General features: G+C 36.4%; 2 protein-coding genes across 3 annotated transcripts in view; both read left to right on the plus strand.

Moving 5' to 3' along the window:
* Positions 1–3,733, plus strand: part of LOC141444472 (uncharacterized) — a gene marked incomplete in the record, with an annotated part of 42,437 nt that extends 38,704 nt beyond the window's left edge. Inside the window, 1 exon segment of the mRNA XM_074110024.1 lies at positions 2,251–3,733. Coding sequence (XP_073966125.1) covers positions 2,251–3,285 — 1,035 coding nt within the window.
* Positions 3,734–5,593: 1,860 nt separating this feature from the next.
* The window catches only part of LOC141444473 (cyclin G-like), a 45,753-nt gene continuing 24,209 nt past the window's right edge, over positions 5,594–27,137 (plus strand). Inside the window, exons 1-2 of one of the 2 annotated variants that reach the window (XM_074110026.1) lie at positions 5,594–6,100; positions 25,727–25,836. The gene's annotated coding sequence lies outside the window, so the exon portion shown is untranslated. Of the gene's footprint in view, positions 6,101–6,233; positions 6,351–25,726; positions 25,837–27,137 lie in introns of those variants that run through there. The other variant, XM_074110025.1, reaches the window with a different exon arrangement.

Consider the following 27,137-nt stretch of genomic DNA (forward strand, 5'->3'; position numbering starts at 1 on the left):
GTGAGATGCACTTTGGCTACAAATAACAAAAATCATAAAAAAACAATTTTTACAAAAAAATTAACCAACTCTTAAAACCTTGAAAATAATTTTCTACTAGTTTGAAGTCGGTGCCTCAGCACGAGCCAGCAGGAGTGATTGAAGCCCAATATATAGTATGTATGTGAGGTAGACAACTATAGTTCCACTCCTGCTGGCTTGAGCTCAGGCACCGACTTCAAACTAGTAGAAAATTATTTTCAAGGTTTTTGAAGTTGGTTCTATTTTTTTTAACTGACTTCTATGAAAGGAGGTGATCCGGGCCGGATTAACCATTAGGCTGAGTAGGCAACTGCCTAGGGGCCCCGCAACGGCTAAAGGCCCCGTGGGGGCACTAAAGACATCGAAAATGATTCATACAGTGAACAATTAACTGGGAGTTTTGTATTCTCAATGACCAATATCTATCATTACTTTTTTTGACCCATTCTGTCAGTTGATTTTATTGAACTTAAAAACAGCTGATGTTCATTAAAAGCCTAAGAGGCACTGAAAATTGAATTGCCGGAGGGCCCGACATTGTTAATCCGCCCTGGAGATGATCTATTTACTACTATCAGGTCTAGTGACGCGAAGTGGGTCTTGGCCTGCAACATTCTACGCCACGCTTTACGATCTTCGGCCAACTATTGTCAGCCTTTGCGTCCGAGGTCCAAAAGGTCTGGACCTCGTCCCTCCAACGGTACCTGGGACGCCCAACCGGAGCTAAGTGCTCTATGTAGGCTGTAGAAAGTCTAGTGGTCTTGCCTTACGATAATTATTGGCATGAGGCTGCGTGGCCACCAGAGATATGCGAGGATGCCAGGAATCTTTGTCATGGATCAATGAGGGCTATCGCGTATGAATTCGCCGCTGGAGGCGCTAGTGTGGCGTGAGGTCTCCGAAATGTCAAATCTCATAGTTTTTGGGTGAGCTACGCGGGTTATAATTAGAATAATTTGTGAATATTTTGCATGACCTGAAATTAATTATGGCAAGTTTTGTCTTTCGGAAACTTTTTCCCCTTTTTTTCCGAACAAAACGGGACTACGCAACACTGTGGTTGCTCGATATTTTCATGGTACGGTTTTAAGGTGTATTAAATATGATTTTAATCTAAACTTTGTTTTCACGCCCGTAATAACAGACTTTGAAAGCCACACTTAAAAACCTCACACAACAGTGGCGCCATCTAGTGAGACGAAAAACGATAGCCCTCATTGAAACGCTTCATATTCCTATCCTCGCTCAGCGCAGCTCCAGTGGAAACAGCTCGGCGGAGCGAGGATAGGTAAATGAAGCTTTTCTATTGGTTCATTTCAAACACATTCCTCGCAAATCTCTGGTGGAAACACAGCCTGATTTGCGGGCAAAAGCTAGTTAAATATAAGTCGCAGGGCAGCAGAAGTATTCAACAATTTTCTTTATTTTTACAGTGAAATTCTGGACGAGCTGTTTCAAAATGTGTTTAAAGAAAACCTGGAGAATAATGATAATTCGAAGAGGTGGAGTTCACCAAAGAAATGTGTCGAAGTATTCGGAGAATATATGGAGGTGAGTTATAAATCACGAACAAGAAAGAACAAGTAACATTTGAACAGGTAACAATTTCAGTTTAGTGTGGTAAGCCCTTTAAGAAGTTAAAGAGTAAATAGCCGTAGCTGTATTTTTTCGAATGTGGACATTACAATTGGTAGAGATCCCTCAAAGGGATAAGTTCGCCTTTGTACATATATTTCATTGTTTGTCATCTGTGTTTGTTTACTTATTTTGTACAATAAAGAGTTTACATACATACATACATACAATTTTGCGTTATAACAATACGACGTTTAAGAATACGGCTGGGCAAATAACGTGAGAATTTTTTTGTTTTTTTTTTTATGCGCATTTCGCATCACGTATCAGGTTGGAACCTTTGTGCTACTAACGTCATCTTGACATCCCGTACATTTGCCAAGGAAGGCATAGCGAAATTGATTATGAAAAGGTTCCATCCTGGTACGTCGTCGAGTTTTCTCGACTACAAATTACTGATAAATTATGAGAACGCCACAGGGCGAAAGACTTGAAACGCGCATATGAATTCGCCTGCAATAATGCGTTTTATACGGTTTCGTAGTCCTAAAAAAATAACTATAGATTCTGTCTGTTCGCAGCGAAGCGCGAAAAAATTGCAGAACAAGCAGAATGTTAACATGTTTAACTTTATCTTTTCTTCTGTTACAGGAGTCAAAAGAAAACTTAACTGTAAAACTATCTGAAACAGAAGAATCACTTGAACAATCTAAAGAAATCCGTAAAATCGACGATGAAAATGTCAAAACGGATGATTTTTTAACAGACGAAATAAATTTAGTTAATAAAGACAGTATCGATGCGAAAGATTCAAATTGTAGTGAAGGTGAGGGTGCTATCGAGAAGAGCGATTCAAATCCAACAGTTGACGACAATGATACCACTAAAAGCGATGATGGTGATGATGATTCTTCAGCCACATTTGAACTACCGTCAGAATCTGTAGCGAAAAGTGATGACAGCTTAAACGACTTTGATACGCCTAAGACATTGAAAACTGTCGACATAGAACATAATTCCAGTTTAGAGATTTCAGAGCATGACGACGTTGTGAACATTAATATGATAGAAATAGGCAGTGGGAATGAAAAAGAGTTCATTAAGACAATTATAATAAAAAGTCCTGTCAAAGATAAGAAATGTTCCTTCAAATTCAGTGCTATAGATAAAGAAATTTTAGAAACAGAAAATGTTGATATGGACGTTGAAAAATTCAAAGATCATTATCTGAATGAGGTTGACCGCGATTTTAAATGTAATTTTAATCATAATCATGTGGCCAACAATGATAATGATAAGGTTATAAGTTCTGCAATTGATTTTGCCATAGACGCTACTAGAAAAAGGAAACTTGATAACAAGGGGGTCAAAGACAAGATTAAAAAGAGGAAATTAAAGAAAACCGATCGTGAAGTGAAAAGAGTAAAGAAATTGAAGAAAAAAGATTGTCATGATAGAAAATTAAAATTGAAAATTAAATTTAAAGATGAAAAGAAAAAGAAATTGAAGAGACAGAAAACTAAGATTTTAAAGCAGTACGTTTTACAGTATTCTCCTGTGCAGTTGACTAGTTTGATAACTAAACCAGAAACAGATGTTTCTCCGATGAAAAGAAAATATAATAAGTTTGAAAAGTCACCGGATAAGTTGGTGCAGACATCCATTCAGAGTTTTTTTAAAGTTAAATGAAATCTACTCGAGAAAAAGGGTTAAGCTGCATTCACATTTATCGGTCGTGTTGTGTCGTGACGGCTTGTGTTGTATATAATATATACATATACATATACATTACCAGAAAATATTGGGAACCACTTGGAAACGTATTTTTTCGTGTCAAAAACATAAAATGACAAATGAAGCGCGTCGTTCGGTAGTGACGTCACGCGGAACTTTAACTGGCGACTATATTCTATCATTTTATATATATATATATATATATAAGAAATAAATAAGAATAATATATAAGAGAGAGAGATAACGATATTCACAACAGAACACGACCAATAAACACGGACAGAGCGCTAGGGTAGTTGATACCAATAAACAATAATGGACTATCTAGTGTCCTGTAAATCTAATTAGTCTGTCAATTAGATTTTTAGAGAATATTAGACAATTATTTTTTCTTTTGTAAAATGATAAAGATATAGTCGCCAGTTAAAGTTCCGCGTGACGTCACTACCGAACGACGCGCTTCATTTGTCATTTTATGTTTTTTTCCAAGTGGTTTCCAATATTTTCTGGTAATATAACTGACTAATAATACATATCACTTATGACATGCTTACTACATAACAGGAAGTAGTGTATTTAGGTAATATTTTTGATACCTACATGTAACTCAAGCCTTCGTAATGTTATTTATTTAATTTTGATGGTCCTTTATCAAGTAAGTAAGATATAAATATCAAGTGCCTTAATTATAAATCGTAGATATAAGTCAAAATTAGGAAGGAATATCTTTATTAGTGAATGGAGAAGATATTCTAAATACGAAATATGAAAGTGTACTGTTTTTTTTGTATATTACATTTTGTATACCTATTTTACATTCAAAATTTGGCATTGCATTCTACATTATAATTTTTAATCACAAAGAAACTCGTTTTATATGTATGAAGTCCTTGACACAGCACTTAATCCTGTTATCCGCCCGTTAAACTTGTTTTGATCAAAAATATTTAATTAATTGTCACAGTTTATGATCATTTTACCGATTGTTAAAATAAAGTGAAAATAAATTCAAAAATTTTAAAGTGTGTATTGTTTCGGTGTTCTTGTTAGCCGGTGTTGCTATGTGTAAGTTAAAAACTACTATTTTAGATTATTTTGTAACTAATGTGATGTAATGGTCCAGCCCAACGTTTGAATAAACATTAATGACTTATTATAAATACTCTTTCTTATTTATTATATACCTTTGTTTTAGATTTATCTCCATGACAATGATTCACATATAATAGGCGTGTCGATAATGATTTTTTTTTTCTATATACCACCATATTACAATTTAAGTCAAATTATTCGAAGGTAGTTTGTTCCCCGCGACTTCGTTTGCGAATAATTCCGCATGTGGTAACTAAAATATTCTGGATAAAACCAACCAATGTTCTTAGAGTCTCAATTATGACAGTATCTCGTTACCAAGCTATACATAAACTCCAAAAAAGATATGACAGTGTGATAACCGCCTAAATCATTAACAATAGCAAAATGGCAACATTCAGTGCCCTGACACGTGACCAATTTTTGTTTTACCCTCATTAAAATAATTGCAAAGACGGGTTGCACTTGGTTACACATTCTCGATGCAATATGTGAAGTGTAGTTGCCGTGTACACTTCTACTTTTTATATTCTGTGCCATACGCACTGAAATTTTAAAGATATTTACTAGTTCTTTCAGTTTTAGCCTGGAATATTTTTTTACTTGTGTTACTATTTAATTTCATTGTTGCCTTTTAGTGTTGTAAGTGTGGCGTTTTTTGGACAAATTAATACTTTTGGGTATAGTATCGATAAATAATTTATATATTCATTCATGTGTTTTCCGTTGTTAAAACTTAAGACGTAAAATTAACTATTACAAAAATAATTAACTCTTAATTACACACGCTTAGGTTTAGTAACTGGGCGACCAAACTTCATACGGATTAGAATACGCGTTTCCTTTGAGACAAAGTCCAAACTAAATCAGTTCTTTTTTGAAACCCCCACATTAGTAAATTTCGTCGATATCGACTACTCCTTTACTTTAATTAAAGTTTATCATAGATAAAATTAAATAAACTTACGATAATATTACTATAAGGCATTACTCATATGTAGTCTAATAACTGCATATTTTGTAATAGATAAATCTTAATTTCTTTGTGGCGTTTAACGTTAAAGATGGTTAAAGGCCCTTGATTATTACATCGCATCGCAACGGTAAGTATTTTTATAGTAGCTTTTATTTTTTAAATGGCAACACAGTGTCTTTGTTTGTTGTTTAGTGTTTACACCTTCACTAAACGGAAACAAGTTCGACTGGACGCTATTCATTCAGTTAATTTTATACTTTCTATTGATAACTATCTCACCAAACAATAAAGTTATTCTAGTTACTAGTGCATTTAGTTATAATAAACATATGCAAAGAATCCAATACTCGGTTACGATACAATATTTGAAAGTCAGATTTTCTTTCTTCAGACAAATTAGTTTCGAATAAGAATAGCGACGTTGCCGTTCCGCCATACTGGATTTGGAACAACAAGAAGTTATTGAACTGTTAACATTTTGGATTTATTTCTTTTCCGAATAAGTCTTCAAGCGTAACTACCGTGGATAATACGTAAAGTAATGCTCAAGTGTCTTGAAATGTGTAAATCTGAACGCTCGCAAATTTCTGATGCAATCACAGTTTGGCAACAGCGCGTTGTATCGGAGTGAAACGGACTTCTAAATGTATTAGAAGAACAAGTGAAATTGTGATATTATCACACAAATCTTCAATTCATGAGGTGAGTTATTATATTAAGCAGCATTTAAAATATTTATCGTATTTTTTCAGTTACTTTTCAATTATAAAGTATGTGTAATAGCAATTTTAATTTTCCCGCCGAATGACGTAATTTCGTCCGTGATCCTCCATCTTTTTTAAGACGGTCAGTCATCTGTCAAGCGTTCAGTCTTATTCATCCGAGGTGGAAAATAAAATTAATCCTCTCATAGGGTGTTTTCAACGCGAAAAATAATCACGGAGGCATCCGGGTAAGTTCAAAATTGCTATCACTCATCAAATTTTCACCACATTCATTGTGTATTGTGCGAGAATTTGTCTTTGTTCGAAACCTAACCTAGATGGGATTTACCGTAGTAAGGACCCGTTTTAGGATTTTGGGGTCAACCAGTGTCTTCTTCACCATTAAATTCAGTGTTTGCATGGATATATTTGCATAATGGGTGTTGCGAACGCCTTTTACGAAGGTGAAATCAGTTGACTCGCCATCCGCGCCTACATTCGGGTTCTAGAAAGTCTCTTAGTAACAAAGTTTTCTTCATATTCTAACTCGTTCTAGAAATTATAAGTTAGAATGGTTTATTATTAGAATAGTTTATTCTGGAAACGTTGAAAATGTAATCATTGAAAATGTAATCGTAGTCTGAAATTAGAGATGGTTGATTATCCAGACGTGTTGAATCTTGTTAGAAAAAACTTGGACAATGTTTTAAATTCATTTACATACTTACTAGTTGTTGGCCGCGAATTCGACTGCGAATAATTCGTTTATTGCGCACCTGCGCTGCGGGAACTAGGTATATAATTTTCTGGGATGAACTTATCCTTTGTCTTTCTAAGGGTCTCAAACTATTTCCATACCAAATTTCATCATCACATTGAAATAGGTTCATCAAAAGAAAGGTTAATATTGTGTACCTTTTTTTGTAATGCGAATAAAAGATTTCTTTGTATTGGTAATCACAATTAGGAAGTTGACACTTGGTAGAATCCTGTTACAGTCGGCATTAGCTGCACTTTTCAAAATAAAACTTGATATTTGATGAATATAAAACAATAGATAATAAAACTTGATATTTGATGACCGGATGACCAAGTGGTTAGAGAACCTTACTATGAAGCTTGAGGTCCCGGGTTTGATTCCCGGCCGGGGCAGATATTTGTATGAATAACACAAATGTTTGTTCACATGTCGTGGATGTTTAATATGTATTGTATTTAAGTATGTATTTATCTAGATCCTCCTAAGTCCTCGCATACTTTATAAAGGACCAATTAACACTAAGAATAACAGCCAAATGTGCTTTATAAAGTACAAATTGTTTATTGAATAAAGAATTCTAAGAATTTTGAAATAATGTCCAAAATAACAAAGCAGATTACCAACGTCTAGGTCTTAAACGCTAAGTTTGTTAAAAAATGTCAGGACTCAGGAGGATATAAGTATGTTTATCCGTTGCCTAGTATCCATAGTACAAGCTTTGGTTAGTTTGGGACTAGGTCAATTGTCCCATGATATTTATTTATTTTTTATTTATAAAGGCGGCAGAGGCTCCCTGCGACAGGGTTCTACCGACTGTCATGTATGAACTTTTCAAGGCATACCTATTTGAGACACTTAAGGATGCACAGACATCCGAGTCTCCTTACAATAAGTACCTTTGTAGACAACTCTGAAAAAGGTTAACTTAATATTACGAATGGGTGTGTACTAACTGTAATACCTATCGGCCCTCTTTATCGGCGCCCCAAATCCGTTATCAGTAAACTGTTGCGTGTTTCAGCTTATTGAAAAACTGTTCAAACACAGAAGTCTTCTTTACTGTTTGAAATGAAAACTGATTATTTTAATAATACTATGCTGGCGGGCTAATTCGCTTAGTAGTTGGCAAAAGTGCTTTTGCCTGATAAAAATAGCGTGTTCAGATGTTTTTAATCACCTGCGGTGTCTAGAAAATTTCCCAAGGGGTATGGATGACCGTCAGTCTATGGGTCGCCCCGTACCTCTATGTCCATGTCCCATACCTATATAAAAACGCTCTATGTCCACGCAATAAGCGCGAAAAAGACGTCGATTGTTTCGGCCGTCACATTTTATCGTCACATTTATGTAAGAATTGGGCAGTTTTTGACTTAATTTTTAGCCTTGTTAAAAAAAAATAGACCAGACCCCGCTTAAACATCAGGGTTTTAAAAACAATACAAAAACCTTCGCCCCTGTTTATTAGTCAAGAAAACGAACGCAATGTTCACAACAGTGTAGCAGTATCTACGCAGTCATTTTTGCAAAAAGACTTCTAAAGTCAAACAATGCTGTTTAAACAGGTGTTGCACTAGCTACGTCGTTGTTGCACGTCTTCTGTAAAATAATAGAGCTTTGTTCTGGTGGTAGGACCTTGTGCAAGGTCCGCCCGGATTGCTACCACCATCTTGCTCGCTAATCCTACCGTGAAGTAGCAGTACTTGCACTGTTGTGTTTCGGCGTGGAGAGTAAGACAGCCGGTGAAATTGCTGGCACTTGAGGTATCCCATCTTCGGCCTCTAGGTTGTCAACGCATCTACAATACCCGTGGTGTTGCAGATGTTTATGGGCGGTGGTGATCTCTTACCATCAGGAGACCCACTTGCTCGTTTCCAGCCAGTCGCATAAAACAAATCTAGTTCCGCCAAATGGTCAATGGACAAATAAACACCTTTTGACGATAGCCTACTTGATTAGTGCGTTTCGAAGTTCCAAGTATGAAAGTATGAAAGCTTTGCCGTGCCTGGTTTGTGAATAGGATGGGCTCATTATCGCTCACTCAAGCCCTATTAGGGTATTTGTATTACAACTTAATTTTTGATCTAGAAACTAAAATACATGAAAAAAAGGTGAAAAGTAGTTGCCCTAAAATCAAAAATCGCCATTACGTCTTACCCATTTTGCTGCCCATATACTCGTACATTGGACTGCCCAATTCTTACATAAAATGTGACGATACTCATGTAAAATCTGTCCAAATAACAATGAACTATAGCGTCAGCTATTCTATCATGAGAATAACCAACTTATAGTCCAAAATTATCGATTGATACGTTTTCTGTTGCCCACCTGTACCCATTAAAATGGTTGCCATTGTCATCAGTTCGATACTTGATGTCGCTAACTCGCTATATATCCACAACTGCGCACATAAACATGTATAGGTACGTCACGTTATCCAAGGATTGTGCGCAAAAACTTCGTCGAAATAACCTACTCGTTTTACCTTATAAAGCGAATCATGTATTTAATTTAGTTACTAAATTTGACATAATTAATTACAAATTAAAAAATTGAATTATGAGAATGAATTGGAACAGAGCCTTCCATTGGTTCATTCGTATTAAACTTCATACGTTTACCGATTGCTTTGCTACAGAGCAAATAAGCACCATTGCTCTGGAATATTTTTTTTGCTTGAAACCTTGAGTAATGTCTACATTGCTGTGAGGTGATTTTTTTTCCATTTTTTACTCACCCGTGCCAAAAGAGCCTCCGAACACCTATGTCGCGTATAGTTTCAAGGTGGCAGATAGCTGCAAAAACAAGTCAGACTTGTTGTATATCAGTATGTAACGACATATCTATTCAACCCCAATTTAAAAATATTTTCAATACAAATAACTAAGTGTTACAAAGATGTTGAGGATTAGCGGTGACGTAGGATCACGCACGTTACGCGTGCTTGTCGAATTGTTCACTAAAGTTGAATTTTATACAGATTTTGTAGATATATGAATGAATACGTACATAACAATATTTAACCGTGAACGTCGTTCATACAATCAGTCATTCGACATATACACCTTCATGCGGAAAATTCGTGAAAAGTCGTGTCGATTACTTAGTAATCTATTGCGATGTTTATGCAATGTTTATTGGTAGATTTACATATCCATATCAGTTCCGGTTGTTAGAAGGGTTGAGTGAGAGTAAACTGAGGTTTGTCATAATTTGAACTATCAAGTTTGTTGTACAAAATATTTGCTCGCTTCGTTGATCAACTAAACAAACTTTAGAAACAATTTTATGAATAAATAATTGACTCTGAATTGAAAACTTTCGTCCGTAAAACAATGGTAATAAGATATAAATAAGGAATGGTTATTTATAATCTGCGCAACCCAGCGGAACAAAATTCGGCCCACTCTACATGCAAAATGACCTATTTATTACATTTGAGGACCAGATTTTTTGCCGCTGAGTATACAATAAAGAACTTCTGACTGGCTCTGACAACTTTTAAAACTTATTTATTTTTACATACTTGAAGTAAAACAGCAAGTACTATTTCCAATTCTTTTCATACAAATCCGGCAAGTCAAATTCTCTCGTCGCCAACATAAACGCATAGGCTTGGTGTAATAAAATCTAACTGGTCTAAAACTAACCTTATTCATTCTGAAATTTACTTGCAATTGTTGCTATTCTTATAGCAGGTCCTATAATTTCGCAATGGGTGAGGCGAGGCATCGCGCGCGACTCAATTCGATGGTCCTGCGCGTACGCACGTACGCGCTGACCTTGTATGGATAGAGGCTGCGCATCTTGCGCGACCGCAACGGCGCGGAATCGAGAAAGTTCTTTGAGGTGTTTCATCGCATAACTCGATTAATCAAAAGAAAGAAACTTTTGTAAATTTATGACGGTGTCTTTTTAAAATGGCGATACGGGAATTGAGGATGAAATTTTTGCAAGTGTAATGAAGGTTTGGAAAGAAAAAAGAGAAAAGGAGATAATTGAAATGAAATTGTTTATTTCGCAGGAACATACACGTGTGGTTACAAATATTGCACATGTCAGAAGAAACTTCATTAAACATGTCCAAGTCAAAGTCAAAATATCTTTATTCAATTTAGGCTATGACAAGCACTTATGAATGTCAAAAAAAAATCTACCACCGGTTCGGAAAAAACTCTTTTGAGAAGAATCCGGCAAGAAACTCAACGAGGTACATGTTAAATAGAACTATCCTCACGTCACAAATTGTTGTATCTATTAATATTATTGTTATGGGATAATTTAACCAGGTTAAAAACGCCTTAGCACATTGCACTTTGTACGTTACGTTCGTGGAGTGTTACGTTAATATTTTTTTTATGTTTGCGGAATTTTCATCATGACCTTCAAAAAATAACTTTAACATCATCATCAGTTTCCGTTTCTCTGTTGACATTCAAAATCGTCCTAATAAAAGCTAACGAAAAGATATCGAAACTGAATATCGAAAACATGGTAATGACATGATGTCACTGTGTTACGTAAACAAACGAACGTCTAATTAATCATCCGTCCACGATTTGCAATCCCAATTTGGACAGACTTGTCTTAAAAAACAATGAGTGTTAGCCCAACAGGCGAAATTTGAGTACTTATGTGAATTGAATTGAATGTTCAGTCAGTTGGTTAGGCTAGTAAGGGCTCTAGAATAATATTGCTGACTTAATTGAAGTGCTCGGGACTTATTGTGCCATAAAAATAAAGATTTATTGAACTGATTTGAGACGCCCGGCCGTGTGCAACTGGAATCAAAATTTACAGCTTTGGTCGAAATTTCCACATTGTACCATTTAAGTTTTAAGTTTCATGGACGCTCATGCTTGCCACCAAAATACAATGGCGATAGTAAAAAGTTCCAAGTATGACTTCGCAGGGATTAATTGGGCTGAAGGATCCCAGTGGCTCCGCAAGCCAGGCCCGTGGAAAACCTACACAGATTAGGCACTGGCAGGAAACTTCACCTCGACTATGTGCCCAGTCCGGGTCAGCTTACCCTATTGACGTGCAGCGGGCCAATTCAAGGGACAGCAGCGCGCCATCCCCCCACCCAAGCAGGGTAGGAAGCACTAGCACTGCCTACCCTCAATGCACGCCCCACGCTTAACCATCGCACAGATGAAGAGAACAGTGAATATAGTTACAACTCTTCCTAATGGCACATATACTCTTTTAGAATACAGTACAGTTTGTTTCGAAAACAAAGTACTAAATCTACGTAATACTTCGTAATCGACTCTCAAAGCCATGGCCGCGTGCCCAAAATATTTTTGTTTTCTCATCTACCGGTCAAGGTATTTTAGTAGGAGTCGGGGACCGAGAATGTTCTAGAATCAAACTATTCTGTGGGCGACGTTAGATTTAATGTGTTGTTTACGCTAAAGAGGTACACATACATTTTACAATACATTTTAAACCTACGGGTGTATTGGCTGTTGCCCTTTACATTGATGCAGAATGGGCCAATAGTATTGACTTGAAAGCTAGCTTCTTTGCTTGACATAAAGTGCAAAGGTTGTTCGAAAGACAACGATAGACAAAACACGTTCGTGGAAAACTGTGATGGCTATTTATTGGTAAAATGAAACAGTACTTTTGTAGTCGGGTTTTCTATTGGAAAACTGATATCTATGAAATTAAAGTGCTTAGTATTTATTACGCCCAAACTTCTTTGATAAAAGCGATGTTATTTTAGAATTGATAAGACTGAATTGCCAATTTGTAAATACGAAGAAACATCTCGACTAATTTAGTCTCAAGATAAAGTACCTGCGTTCACAATCAGGTTTTCTTAAACATCACACGATGCTAAATGCTAAGTAATTAAACTTAATACTCTTGGAAATAGTCATTAGATAATAGTAAGAGTTCACAACTCGATCTTGGATAGCACCATAAGTACGAATACCACATGTACGGATAAATTGAAAAAAATAACCGGGCATGTCCGGACATATACCGTGGCAAATCTACCAACATTGTACGTGGAATGCGTCCTCAATTCTAAAAGTAAAACGTTAGCAAATTTAATCCGATAAAGATAAAACAAATGTTTGCATATTATACCAAGGTTATATCTTGATTCTTGACACCTGACTGCCTGACCGCTCGCCAGTCAAACGGTTATTTTTAACCGTCTCTCGCTAACCCAATTGAACTTGGGGCCTCTCGGCTTTTTACATTACAAGGTCTGTTGTATTGTAGCGTAACGAACACATATGATGTAATAGCGAGCAGATTAAATACTAAATCTAAGACTACATAGCTTTTTTGGCTTTGCCGTTGTCGGGTAAATAGGAAAGATTTGGTGCGAAGAATTTGAAAGGAAAGGGAATAGTTCTTTTTTTACATTTTACATATTTTTTAAAGAGTATGACGGAAACAGAGGCTATACACGTATTAGATTTTATATTGATAACTAGGAAAACTATAAAACATCAAGTGATGATTCCAAAACGACAAGTTTGTATTTTCCACATTGGAGTTTCGTTGCCCAGATAAAATAAAGACATAGTGAGACAAGTAAAAAGAATGTCCTAAGAAGAAATAATCATCCAATAAGGTTTCGTTTCGTTTTCCAGCTCTTGTCTAGTGATCTTTTTTCGCATTTTTATCCATATACCACAGCATCGTGTCAAAGGAATATAGACAATCTGTACCCTTAGTACCGCAGTACCTACGGTTTTCGGTTACAAAATACGTCTCGATCGCGTTCGCGTTAAAATCTCAATTTGTATGGAAACACGAAAATCGAAAACGTTCCGCTAGAGGCGCTGTTCGTGTTTCCATACAAATTGAGATTTTAACGCGAACGAGACGTATTTTGTAACCGAAAACTTACACTAAGGGTACTTACTGACCATTTTGATATCTATTGTGACCCACTCATCTATCAAACGCAAGCCTATTTTGTTATTAAAATAAGATATGGCAAACATTGCTTTGGCGGAACTTATTTAGATTAGACGGTCGTCCAAGCATGCCTCGATCGGTTTGTTATTACAAACGGTTATATTTAAAAAAGTTCTTAGTCACTCAGATAAGCGTGTAGGAAGGGAACTTGACATAGCCTTGTATATATAGGTAGGACTAAGCTAACCTACTTAAAAACGCTCGCTTACGGAAAAGTAAACAGTTTCACTCTAGACATGTACTCTGTGCTCTCGACAAACTGTTTCAACACAAAACCAGTATTTAATAAAGCATTATTCGGCAGCCGATACTCAGTTTAAAATAGGGTAACCGTTTCGGCCAATCAAATTAATATTTTCTGAACTTATTGTTAGGGTCTCCCGTCACACTTGCACATCTCTTGCCACACAGATCTGCGTGTTGGTATAAAATGCCCTTTTTCTTTGCAATCTCATGTACTGAGCTTGAGATGTTTCGAAATGTAACAGTATTTGCTATATTGCTGCTATTTTTGTAGTCAGTTGACATGGACATCTGCGAAGTAATGCCTAAATCAATTAGATTTTAAAATGGTTGCCCTACGCCCTATTATAGAATTTTTTTTTTTAGTACAAATCCAATATTTTAATAACTACAAAGTAGCCATTAAATTGAATGTACACATGTTGACAGTTGCTATTTCGGTTAATGTAAAATTTTACAGAACAACTTGGCATTAATAGCTTCTGCACGCGCAAATGTGTCCATAATCATAATGTCCTCTTTACCTCATTAACTACTGTTTTAGTAGTTATACTGCAAGCACATTTTCACCAACTTTCCGTGGCAACTGTTATAATGCCTTTTGTTCAGGCACGGCTACCATCTGTGATATGGATTGGATTCTATAGCGTATTTTTAATTATATAGAAGGGCATATGACCAAAAAACGTCTACTACCACAGCTGCAACATCTATATAGCTTGAAAAATCAAAGATAAGTCAACGCGACAATCAGTCTTATACCTACACGATTCTGGTTTCGTGTTCAGTGCCCTTAGTGTACGTTTTCGGTTACAAAATACGTCTCGATCACGTTCGCGTTAAAATCGCGATCGAGACGTATTTTGTAACCGAAAACTTACACTAAGGGCACAGGACGAACTTTAACCAAGTGAGGTAAACTAAACACACTAGCAGCGTTTTGTAGCAGTAGTTAGATTAGTGACCTTTCATTTTAATATTTTCATTATGTGAGGTGTGGGAAAGAATTTAATGTTTCATCTATAAGATGCTAATAACATCTCCAAAATTGTCATGTGTACTGTACAAACTAACCGACAGATATCATGAAATATTTCAAGAGCAATGTTAATTTAACCCCCGTATGACTAGAAATACCTACGAATTTTAATCTGTCATCTCCCAGGATAACAGGATCAAAGGAATTTGGGCACAAATTTGTGCCTCTGGGAGAGGACAGGTTAATTGTAAGCTCACGACAAAAATAACTAACGTTTGACTAAAAGCCAAAAAAGTAGTCTTGAGTTGTCGGCTAATAACGAGGAATCGTACTTTAATGACATCATCTGTACCTATAGTAAATGACTCATTTAAGTCCGACCTTCCTCATCACAATGTAATGACGCCCAACGCCAAATATTGCCTATAGGAAAATCATTGTCTTTTGATGACGATGTACTATAATTCAGTTTTGATCATTTATTACAAATATTACAATTATAATATTGTGCTGTGACAGTGAGGAGTACCATGGGACCATGGGTATATTTAATGAGTTAAAAAGTGAATATAGTGGAATAAAATTAACTGATCAATAATTATTTGAAGATCAACAACCATCTTTTGGATTTAAGGTTTGTCAACATTTTCTTTAAGTTCACTTGCTTTTTTTTAGTGGATGTGTTCAACTGGGAGGGAGTAGCTTAGCTAAAGAAGATTTCTCCACATTGTAACTTAAAAACCTTGCCATATTAAAAACGGCTTCCAGGCCGACGCGTAAATAAAATACCTATAAAGAAATTGCGTCGTGAATAACGAAGCATGACTCCAAGTGAAAACGTTAATATACACCGTGCAGTATCTCGGCTCCTCGTTTGAAAATAAACGTTAAATTCAGTTTATCTCGTATTATAACCGATTCTCGCGACAGAACAATGACTATACGAGTAGTTTGTTTTCTTGGAATTGTACGTGGCAAATTTCGAACTTTACTGTTGCCATGCGAGCAGGGTTTTGCCATTTCAAAATTCGTCTTCTGCATAATGTCGGATATACCTAGATTTTGGGTTTGTCGAAAATAAGAGAGCTGATAAGCTGAGCCTAAAACTTCTTACTTAGTTTCTGGCTAGATGGGCCAGCAGATCAGACAATCACTAAGGCTTAAAACAAGAAACATTCCGGATTGTAGTGTTGTCTTACCTTCGCTTTAACCTCGAATCGTACGTGGGTGCAATCACTCCATACTTGGGTGTACCATACAAGATGCTAACTTTGCTTCAATAGGATTTCAAAACCTGCCATTTACAATGTTGACAATTGGCGGCAGATAATATAATAGTGTATGTTTTTTCCAATGTGCAGGGGTGACGAAATATACAATTTTAATAACAAAGCCAGATTACAATAACGTTATTTATTGCGCATCAATGACAGAAGGATATAAAATGATTACGAGTACGTCGAAATCGGTCCAATTGCAACAGCTATTATGAGTCACTGTCTTCGCTTATCGCCACCCACCCCTCACTACCTCAATAGGTGAGAGTATTACAGTTCGTTTCTTCAGGAAAATTTTGCCACGCACTTTTAAACCTTTGGAATCAGCCTACTCTTACCAAAGGGAAGGCAACACATTCGTTATTCAACTTATGTGTCCATGGGCGGCGTTGATCGCTTTCTCAGTGACCCGCCTGCTCGTTTACGCTCAATCATAAAAAAATGCCTTGCTACCACTAACGTCACATGAAAGATGTGGGTTAGGGAATGGAGTTTTTACGTACACCACTGCGTCCCACATACAATTAGATGCATTCCTTTGTGTATTAATGTTTAGTGCATAAAGTCGTGGCAACTTTGGCCGTGTCGACTACTGTACCATATATAGGTTGGACTATTACGTCTTACTAATCAATCAATGTATTACTTTACTACCTACTTGACGGCATTTACTCTAATGTACCTAATTGTCGCTGTAGAAAATGAATTTTTAGTGATAACAATATATTTTTCTTAGCTATACCTTCTTTTTCGGTCTAACAATAGGTTTTATAGTATAACGTGTAGCATTGAATTTTAGTAGAATAATTTCTTGACCGCTTCATAATATTTTACTGTATTTATCTACGTATATTCTCGTAGCGTATTGTTCTATTTGTGATAAATGGATTCATGGTTATACACACATTACATGATTATCACTGATTTATTGAGGCGGTTTCAAGGTCTTGTTCTCTCCGATCAAATTTTATGGAATAACAAGGGAATTCAACTTCCAATATTTGTTTGAGATACGTTCTTTAGTCGCTCTCTTTCAGCCCAAAGAGTTCCCTAAACTCTGCCGAAAAGCCATAAGTCTGTCTGTATGCGTTCCGACAAATCTGGTAGTTTCTACGGTAATCATCTTAACTTTTGTTACGTGGAAATTCTTTAGTAATGAACATAAAGTTGAAAAGCAATACAATCGCGTTTTAAGTGAGAAGTAAGCACAGTTACCGTTACCCTTAGTTTTAGGCGGCAATCATCTAAAAGTTACACCAATCATTTGCCTGTGCAAAATACCTGCCTCGCTTTAGATTCCGTAGCGACAAAGAAAATTGTGACCAGAAACCGTTACACCAAATCACCATACGACACGAAAATTATGACAAAAAGACCGTTACCAAGCAAAATGGCGTCGGATCAACGTTCTAATTTCGAATGATTCTATTTCTGGCATTTATAGGCTGGAAAGTGGGCCGAGAGCTGGTGGTTTAAGCCTCATTTAGGAGCGTTGAATATCGTGCGGGTTGTGGTTCATTGCTGTCCGTGATTGGTTATATAATTTGATATTTGTATAGTCATAGCCGCGCGGTCCAGCAATGTATTGTATCTTAACTCATGAGAGTTCTCGCCCGTCTGGAAGTTTAAGGGGCTGTTTCACCATCCATTGATTAGCGTTAACCGCCGGTTAAATGTGATGCCGTCTTCATCTACTCGAACAAAACAAATAGAGTTAACACTAATCAATGGATGGTGAAACAGCCCCTAAGTTTATCTTCAAGTTCAAATGTTGCACTGAACTGGAGCTCGTGTAAGGCAATGTTTCAAGTACAACTAACTTTATAGATAGGAAAGTTTGTGAGAATGTTTGGAATGGATGTTTGTCTCCTTGCAAAAGTTGATGGAATTTCATAAAAACACTGGTAATTTACAAATAATTATTCGCAGCAGCCGCGGGCAATGTTAGAAATTAGAATGAAGTTTACTAAACCAACAATAATGAAGTTTACTAAACCAACAATGAATATGTATGTGATACCATGCTCGCGCTCAAAAGTGAAAAGAAAGCTATTATACCAACAGTTACGTAAACAAACCATTCAAACGGTTGAGCAAACATAAATTGCTCTTGCAATTAAAGCTTTTAACAGTTAAATGCTTTGTTGTGATACCCATGTGAAAATTACTAACACAGTTAGTCCGTAGCGCCAACGGATTGATCGACGATGCTAATTTTGATGCGAACTAAATGTTGGTGAAAAGGCCGTTCTTGGATGTAGTATACAGAACCGATAGAGAACTCGATTTTTTCTTGTTTGAATTGTCAACTTGTCTATACGGACATATTTGTCTATACGTATAATCTGGGGGCACGGCAGGTCCCCGATAACTGCTAAGACGAGCAAAACAAAGACACATGCCCGTACCATACTTTTCTCGAACCATTCGGGCTTGTTTCAATATTTTTCTACGTCCTACCTAACCCTCAAAACAAACTAGTATGTAAATGAAAATTAATGTATGCCACTTTTGAAAGTTTATTTATATTGGTAGACCGCGGGATGAGAAAATCCAAGAGATGGGAGCAATGTGAAAACTATTACATCATTTATTGAGTATTAAGTGCTGTGTGATGTGTGCCAATTGTAAGGAACAAAGTTTTTGAGGCTAAACTTGATTCTAGATAACGATAGACAATTTTTGTCACGAGTATGCGAGTATTATTACTTAGAAACACACAATAAACTGCTAAAAAAGCCGTAGGCGTGGCCTAGTGGATCGTGGATCGACTTATGGCCTCTCAAGAAGAGGATCGTGGGTTCAAACCCAGGCTATCTCTGAGTTGTTCGACTCACGTGCGAAATTACATCAGAAAATTACCACGAGCTTTACTTACTTAACGAGGCCTGTACCCAGCAGAGGGACGTATTAGGCTGGGATGATGAAATACTTTCCTTTCCTTGGTTACATACAACCTTAGCTTACCTACGATGTCTAATGACTATAATTTAAAAAATAGCTACCAAATTGCTTAACAGTTCATACGAGCCACATCAAATGATTACCAAACATGTTTGCATTGTTACGGCTTGAATTGAAGGTGCTGTATGAATCCAAATTATTTCTTAACTTCACACGCCGTGTCGTCATTGCACACAAGCAGGCATCGCAACACTTTTTTGTCAATGATTCCGTTTGACAAGTGAAATGAAATGAAATGAAAACGCGCTGTGACGCTTGTGACAGTGAAGCTTTAATAGTAATTAGTCGATTACGCCAAATTCGGTCTTTCAAAACGCATCTCAAATAAACGACTGCGCAATGAAAAGAACTTGGAAAATGGTGAAATTAACCTTGTATTAGAAGTGATTTTCGCTTTCAAAGAAATTCTATGGTGTGGGCGAAGTGCGAAGTTCCCAATCCGCACTAGGCTGGCGTTGGCACTACGACCCAAGCCCTCTAAATCTCAAAGGCTTATGCCCTGCAGTAGGCCATATAGCCGGAGATGATGAAGAAAAAACCAATCGAAAAGTACACCTATAGAGATAGTGCTACTTCTGTTACATTTTTGAGATAGTGCTTCTGAAAAAAAATGTTTTTCTACAGAAGTGCACCCTTCGAGAAGTTTCTCATTTCGGGAAAGTGTTTTACGATCCTAAACTCTAGATTTGATGTGAATCCAAGACGTTATTTTCGATTCAGTTAGTCAAACGTGAAGCGACACTTTCGCTAGCATCGGTGGCGATCCGCAAATGGTTAGGACACGAAGCGGTTAGTTCTAGCACCGTTATCGTGTGCGTGTTGGAAATCGTGTTATTATATAAAACGGTTGGCAAATGATACGCGCAACTGCTTTATTTATCTTTTGAACATGTCAGTAGGGTCATTTAGGTCTAAATTTCAGCTTCTATGCTGTTTTTTTCTCGAGCATTTCTTAAACAGATTGCTATTTTTATTTAAGTCTACTGATTTAACAAAAAACCTGTTAGGTAGGGTGAATGAACAGCCAGCCTAACATGATCTCTCAAGATGTCCTAATTTATTTGTATGCAGATTATTTTTTTAATAACAACAACATAACAAAATTCGTTTTGAGGTAACAAAAAGTGCAATTATATTTTTCAAATCAGATGTCATCACATAGTTACGGAAGTTTCTATTACACGAAACGCTTAAGTGAAGACAGTCGTTTTTCCAACTCTTGACAATGCCAATCAAAATGGTATGACGGAACGTTGTAACACAACTATAATGGATAGAATAAAAGATGAAGGACTGTTAATACGAGTATGTAGGATAACCGAAACCGATACTATACATTTATCTAAATCAAAATTTAATAATGGTTATTAAATCGTGAATTACCGTAAGATTTAGGCTGCATCTCACTTTTCGGTCGATGACTACGTAAACCCGTGTTACCTATTGCGTCGTTAGTAATTGTTATAACTGATAGTGCAACGACTTATCCTATTAACAGCGGATAATAAATAAGGTCAAAATAAACGTCAGGGTAGAATTCGGTTTCTTGGCGCAATTGCAATGTACACAAAGTGATTTTAATTTAATGTCATATATAAATGAAACGAAATCAAACTTAAGATCGCATTCCCAATTTAAACTTAAAAATTCATTTTTACTGCCCTTCTAGTCAATTAGTTTGACCCTAAGAGAGATGTAGAGGAGGGATACTAACCGGTCGATAGCAATTTATTGTTCGATCGCGAATTCGCGATGACACAAATACCCCTGATTTATTAATGAAAATATGACAGAAAGAAGTTAATTCGAAATTAAATATAAAAATAGCCCAAAAGGCCGGCAGCGTTTCTTTGTTGAATAGCTAAGCTAAGATAGCTGCCGGCCCTTTGGTCTCCAGTTGTGTCCTCCAGGTGTTTTTGCAAGTCTTTTATAAATCTATGTGAGTCAGAGCTCAGAGCCCCGTATAAAACAAGACTTTTTCTGAACGCTAACTGCAAAATAGAAGCACAGTACAATAACCTTTTACTTAACTCCAACCTATGATGTCGTCTACGTATCGCGCCATGGCGCAAACGCCAGTTAATCGTTAGTTACGTACGTTTAGTTCATCGACTTTAGAGAATAACAAACACGGGTCAACGGTTCACGTATTAACTTGAATGCAGTCTTTGTAAACGTTCAACAGTGAACAGTTGTGTGAGAAAGTCCAGACTAATCTTATGAATTGCATCTTGAAGCTAGGAAATATAAATCCGTCTGAATTTTACACTTACACTGAACGTTGATATACCTAGTTAAGATGTTTAGACTTTGGTTTTTATTTTTAATTTACTTTATTGTTAGCCCAACATACCCTCTGTTTTCCCGAAAAGGGCAAATGCATAAAACGCATTTTCCTCACCATGAAAAGGGTACTTCAGCTTATTTTTTTATAGCATTACCGTTGACTGACTTTGACAAAGTTTCAATTTGACATTTAAGTTCACTTGTAATGTTGCTAAGGCGACAGCACAGTGGACCTTGTCACACTACACCGTGTTGCTAAGTACAAGATAGGTAAGACGACCTTCCTCATGTTGCACGACTGCATTTGCTATCTTGAAGACTATTGAATGTCAAGACAATTAGGGAGCTAGTAATCCACATAGCAACACTAACGTTTGACCGAAGGAGGGTTCATCATCATCCCAGCCTATATACGTCCCACTGCTGGGCACAGGCCTCCACTCGGAATGAGAGGGCTTATTACGCATTTATTTTTATTGTGTTGGCTATCAGCGAGCTTTCTGAGATGTCAAAGCCTACATCACTGTCATTCAAGCCATTTAGACTTGACGACACAAACTGAGGCCTTATAGTCTAATGCACTCGTAATCGTTATTGTTTTCACCACTTCTTTCTGTCACGCGGTGTAGAATGAGGGTAAAAAGAAATGGAGAATGCGATCTTGTGCTCGAGCGTTCCAAATTGACTTCCAATATGGTCATAGATTTCGTTGCCGTATTGACTGGTCTGCGTAAAATACAAAGAAACAATAGTTTTTAAAAAGCTAAAACAAAAACAAAACTGTATTCAAAACCGCTTTATTTTGCTCCAATCTGCTTTAATACAGCGATTAAACTACGTCGCACTTTAATAGAATTAATATTAAAGTTGAAAATATTTTCAATTTGATACCGGTAATCTACTACCAATCTCTTGCTAAACAATTTTAAATTTGCAGTCGATATCACAGTACTGTACGCAGTTTTAGTCAATATTATAAGCGTTGAAGATAACTGTCGATATCTGGATGTGTAAATTTAAATTTGGGATTGAAATTAGTCTGTTATTCTGCTTGTAATGAGGACATGTTACGAAAAATTCGTATTTATATTAATTTTAAGATGTACTGCTTCGTTATTAAAAAACGCGTCTTCATCTACGAAGAATTTGTTATCGTTATCCCGCTAGAACTGTGCAATTTTCTGGGATAACAAATAGGATTTTAATATATTGCGTGATTGAGTAGCAAGTAAAGCATCCACATAACGTCATAAATTTTCCTTTTTTCATCATATAAGTAGGATCATCAAAGCTATAACAAGTCTAGTGTAGAATCACTTAAGTTACTTATAAAAAATAACTTTTAAAAAGATTTGAACTCAATATTAAGTATACATTTTTTTTATCAATATAAAACAATACAAATGAACAAAATGAATGAATTGGACATTATAACATAGTAAGCAGTAGGTACAGAAATCAGAGACGTACATAGAGAAAGTTTTCCATTGTAAGCAACAGACGGCTATCGCATTTTTATTATTTCGCTTATTATTTTCGAGTCGATGGAGAAATGCTCGCATAAACTAAAAACCCTAAGGAGAAAGGCTACATATTGTCGTTTTATCTATAGTACTAAAACGAAGAGCTAGACTTAAGTTGTAGGAGCAAACTTTAGAGGTAGGTACTGTTAGGGATTGCAATCCCGCACTGTTTCCAATCCCGCGGGATTTTTGCTGGATTGACTTCGTAACAGAGGATCCCGCGTAGTCTATAGCTTTTCTATGGAATTCAAAATAATAAACTTTATAATCAACTTTTTATTAAAAATACAAAAATCAACAACGCCTTACTTACTAATAATTGGCTAATTATTTCACCAGTTTGGCTACTTATTTATTAATAAAAAGTCCAGTCCAGAAACATAAAAAAAATATCAATATTTGGTAGAACTTTGTAGGTACTTTTGTACTATACTAGTTAACTAAAAATATTAATTCTAATCTTTATCTGAGGTAATAGTCATAATCAGTCTTTTGTATTCACAAAGAGTATCATATGAATTTAGTTTACTAATAGTCTTTTAATTTTTCTTACTAAATAATTAATCGTAACGTTAGAAATATGAAATATTCAAATAATTTTTATCCCAATTTTTCCATTATTTATGCTTTTGTTAATTAACAACTTTTTCTACATGAATGCTGTAGATTAAAGGCGGCAATTTCAATAAATTTGCACCGGCCGATGCTTGCGGATTCGCATTGCTGGATCCGCAAGATATTGCGGGATCCCGCACAGCCTAAAATTGAGCTGGATTCCGCTGGATCGCGGGATCCCACTTTGCTGGATTGCAATCCCTAGTACTGATCTTAAAAAGTATTTCAATAAAATAAAGCTACAGTGTTCTAACTTAATGCCGGGACAATAAACCCGATGAACTCTAGACGATGTTGCATCCAACAAATAAAGTAAATTGACTAGTCAAATTGTAAACAACCTTCACAAGGCACATTCTCCCGTCATATCACGTATGTTTATATGCTAATCTAATGACGCTATTGCAGAATACGTTTAACGATGATGCTTTGTTTTTACGAGATTATTTTATGTTCACAATCTGGGCGACCTTTAAATCGTCAATGTCATGCAAACATACGCTAGGAGAGGCTCGTTGAGGTGATAAAGGGATATAGTTAAACTCCAATTCAATAGAATCTGACAATCCTGTGCCCTTAGTGTAAGTTTTTGGTTACAAAATACGCCTCAATCGCGTTTGCGTTAAAGTCTCAATTTGTATGGAAACACGAACATCGCATACGTTCCGCTAGAGGCGCTATTCGTGTTTCCACACAAATTGAGATTTTAACGCAAATGCGATCGAAACGTATTTTGTAACCAAAAACTTACACTAAGGGTACGGTAGACACTTCCAGCCTACTAATATAAACACCGGGCTGCCTAAGGCTTTGTGATGTGACTATTATTCTTTTTTGATTCCTTTTAGATGATAATTGCAACAACATATAATCAAGTGTGCCCACGATAGGGTGTCTTAAATATGTAGAAAATTGACAGATTCTATTGAATTGTACTTTATACAAAATATGCACTTTGTATTCGGTTTAACAAAAACTGTAGTTACTGATTTCGTGTTTGTAGATAAATCTAAAATATGCTAAACAATGGTGATGTTTTAATGTATGATTTAAAACAAAAAGACTAATACAATACAACTCTATTTTGTCTTCGAATGACGCAGTTCTGAAGTGACAAAAAAAATTGCAACTGAATTGAGAGACTTTTTTTAGTAGATTAAAAATAAAACTTGATCTTCACTATAATTATAGTGAACTTCGTTTGCTCGTGACTCCGCCAAGAATTTGTTTATTGCTATCCCGTGTAAACTGCAGCTTTCCGGGTTCTCCAACTATCTCCATACCTAATCTAATTCGATTTAACGGTTTTAGCGTAGAGGTGTAGACAGACAGTTACTTTCGCATTTTTAATATTAATAAGAATCACCCGATTCAATAAATGAACACTATATTGGTAAAATTGATTGCTTAGTTGTTTGTTTCATTAGATTATCTTTATGAAGACACTGGTTGACTGACCTTTACAATTTTCGCATGTCATAATCACACCATATTTACGTTTATAATATTTACAGATATACATTGAAACACTGTTAATTTAATCCCTTTCAAGCGACCCTATCCGAACACAAGTTCGTATAAAAATAGTATTAAGGGTGCAAACCCAGTGTATACTAGAGGGTCAAGGGATTGACCGTGGCGTTTAAGTTATTACAGCTTTTGAATACTGTCTCTCGCTTGCTAAGTGAGTGCAGTGTTGCCCTACATCAGTGCTCAACCACTGTTGTATTGTATCTGACTGCCCGAGAGAGGCTAAGGCGGCTGAGCAATTGTTTTTCAACAAGACATTGACTCAGTAACCTTCTGAGCAAACCTTATCCCACCCACGAATCTCCAAAGTTCCAAACCCTTACCAAAGATAACTTTAATACCCCAGATCCTATTCAAAAAGTTAAGTGTTCTATATCCTACGATATCCCTTTAAAATCAGAATACTGCTTCTGATTTCTCCTGATAATCCCATCCCTGGCTACCCGGTCATCGCTCAGCGGCCCAGGTCGCTCGGTGTTGACGGACTCTCTCTCGTCAGGTACTAGGGCCTTCGCGCCCGGTCGCTCAAGTCGGGTTCGAGCCTTGGGGGAATCGGTGACGGCACATACAACGACACAAGCCGCTGCTGCCGACTTCGAAAAAGCTTTGGTGAGTCAAATTAAAGCACAAATCGAATGAATATAGCAAATACGCAAATATAACGTGAATAGAACAGAAATTGACTTAATTAGGTACCTAAGTCAGTCACAGATTGTACTTAGTTTTAAATAAATGACGCAGTTACCATGACCTCATTAGCCGGCTGTGACCTAATTATCGACTGAAGGCAGCCGACACGATACGGTGTTCTGTTTTTGTTTAAAAATTAAAGCTACAGTAACTATTATTCCTTTTTTCGTCGTTGAGTTGTCTTTAACACCTTACTTTCGTCTGATGTCTTGAGCTTTTTTTTTGGACGACAGGATAGCTGAGTCTACGAAGCTAGTGATTGCGGGTTCGATCCCCGTAACGGCAAATATTTGAATGATGCATAAGAATAGGTACTTGAGTCTTAGGTGTTTGTATGTATTTAAGTATATATTTATCTGTGTATGTATGTCTATCCGTTGTCTAGCATTCATTGTACATTCAAGGGCAAAGATATCGACACGATCAAAATTACAAAAATATGTATACGCACTTAACATTAAGGCCGTGTATACATATTTTTGCAACTTTGGCCGTGTCGATATCTTTGCCCTTGACTGTACAAGCTTTGGTTTGGGGCTAGGTCAATTGGTGTATTTTGTCCCAAATATTATTATACATACATAGATGCACATAAAAACCAGAAAAAGAAACCAGCGCTGGGAGTCGAACCCAGGTCCTCAGCATTCCGTGCTGCGTGCCATACCCCTACACTACCACTGGACAGTACAGACACGAATTTCTCCTATGCACCACATATTTCAGATTGTTTGTTTCTTATTTAGTCACTTAAGCAGCGACACTACACTAGCGACATCTATGTTTTTAGCCCTCATCGAGAAACTTTCAAACTTTTCCAAACAAAGAAACAAAAATTTTTTTTGTGCATTTATGTTTTGGTTTGAATTTTCGATATATATTTTACGGGATTTGGAGAAAATTTGGAGTTGACATAAAAAATACAAAAAGACTCCAAAAACCAATCCAAATATTATTAGTACTACAAGTTTATATAAGAATCAAGGCAATGCAGTCGATGCAATAGATATTCAAGCGCCTAAATATTTGTTCAGATGCCAAACGCATCTAAAAATAATGTCAACAACTTACGACTTCGTTGGAATTTATTATTTATACCACAGATGGCTTTTAATTTTGTTGCGTTATATTTAGTACATTACAATGCACAGGCACACCTATCAATGTAATTAATTACAAAACAAAGGATTCGATAATTTGTCGTTTTCAGAGTTATGGGTTTA

The sequence above is a fragment of the Choristoneura fumiferana genome, chromosome 30, assembly GCF_025370935.1.
Source record: "Choristoneura fumiferana chromosome 30, NRCan_CFum_1, whole genome shotgun sequence".
NCBI classification, from domain to species: domain Eukaryota; kingdom Metazoa; phylum Arthropoda; class Insecta; order Lepidoptera; family Tortricidae; genus Choristoneura; species Choristoneura fumiferana.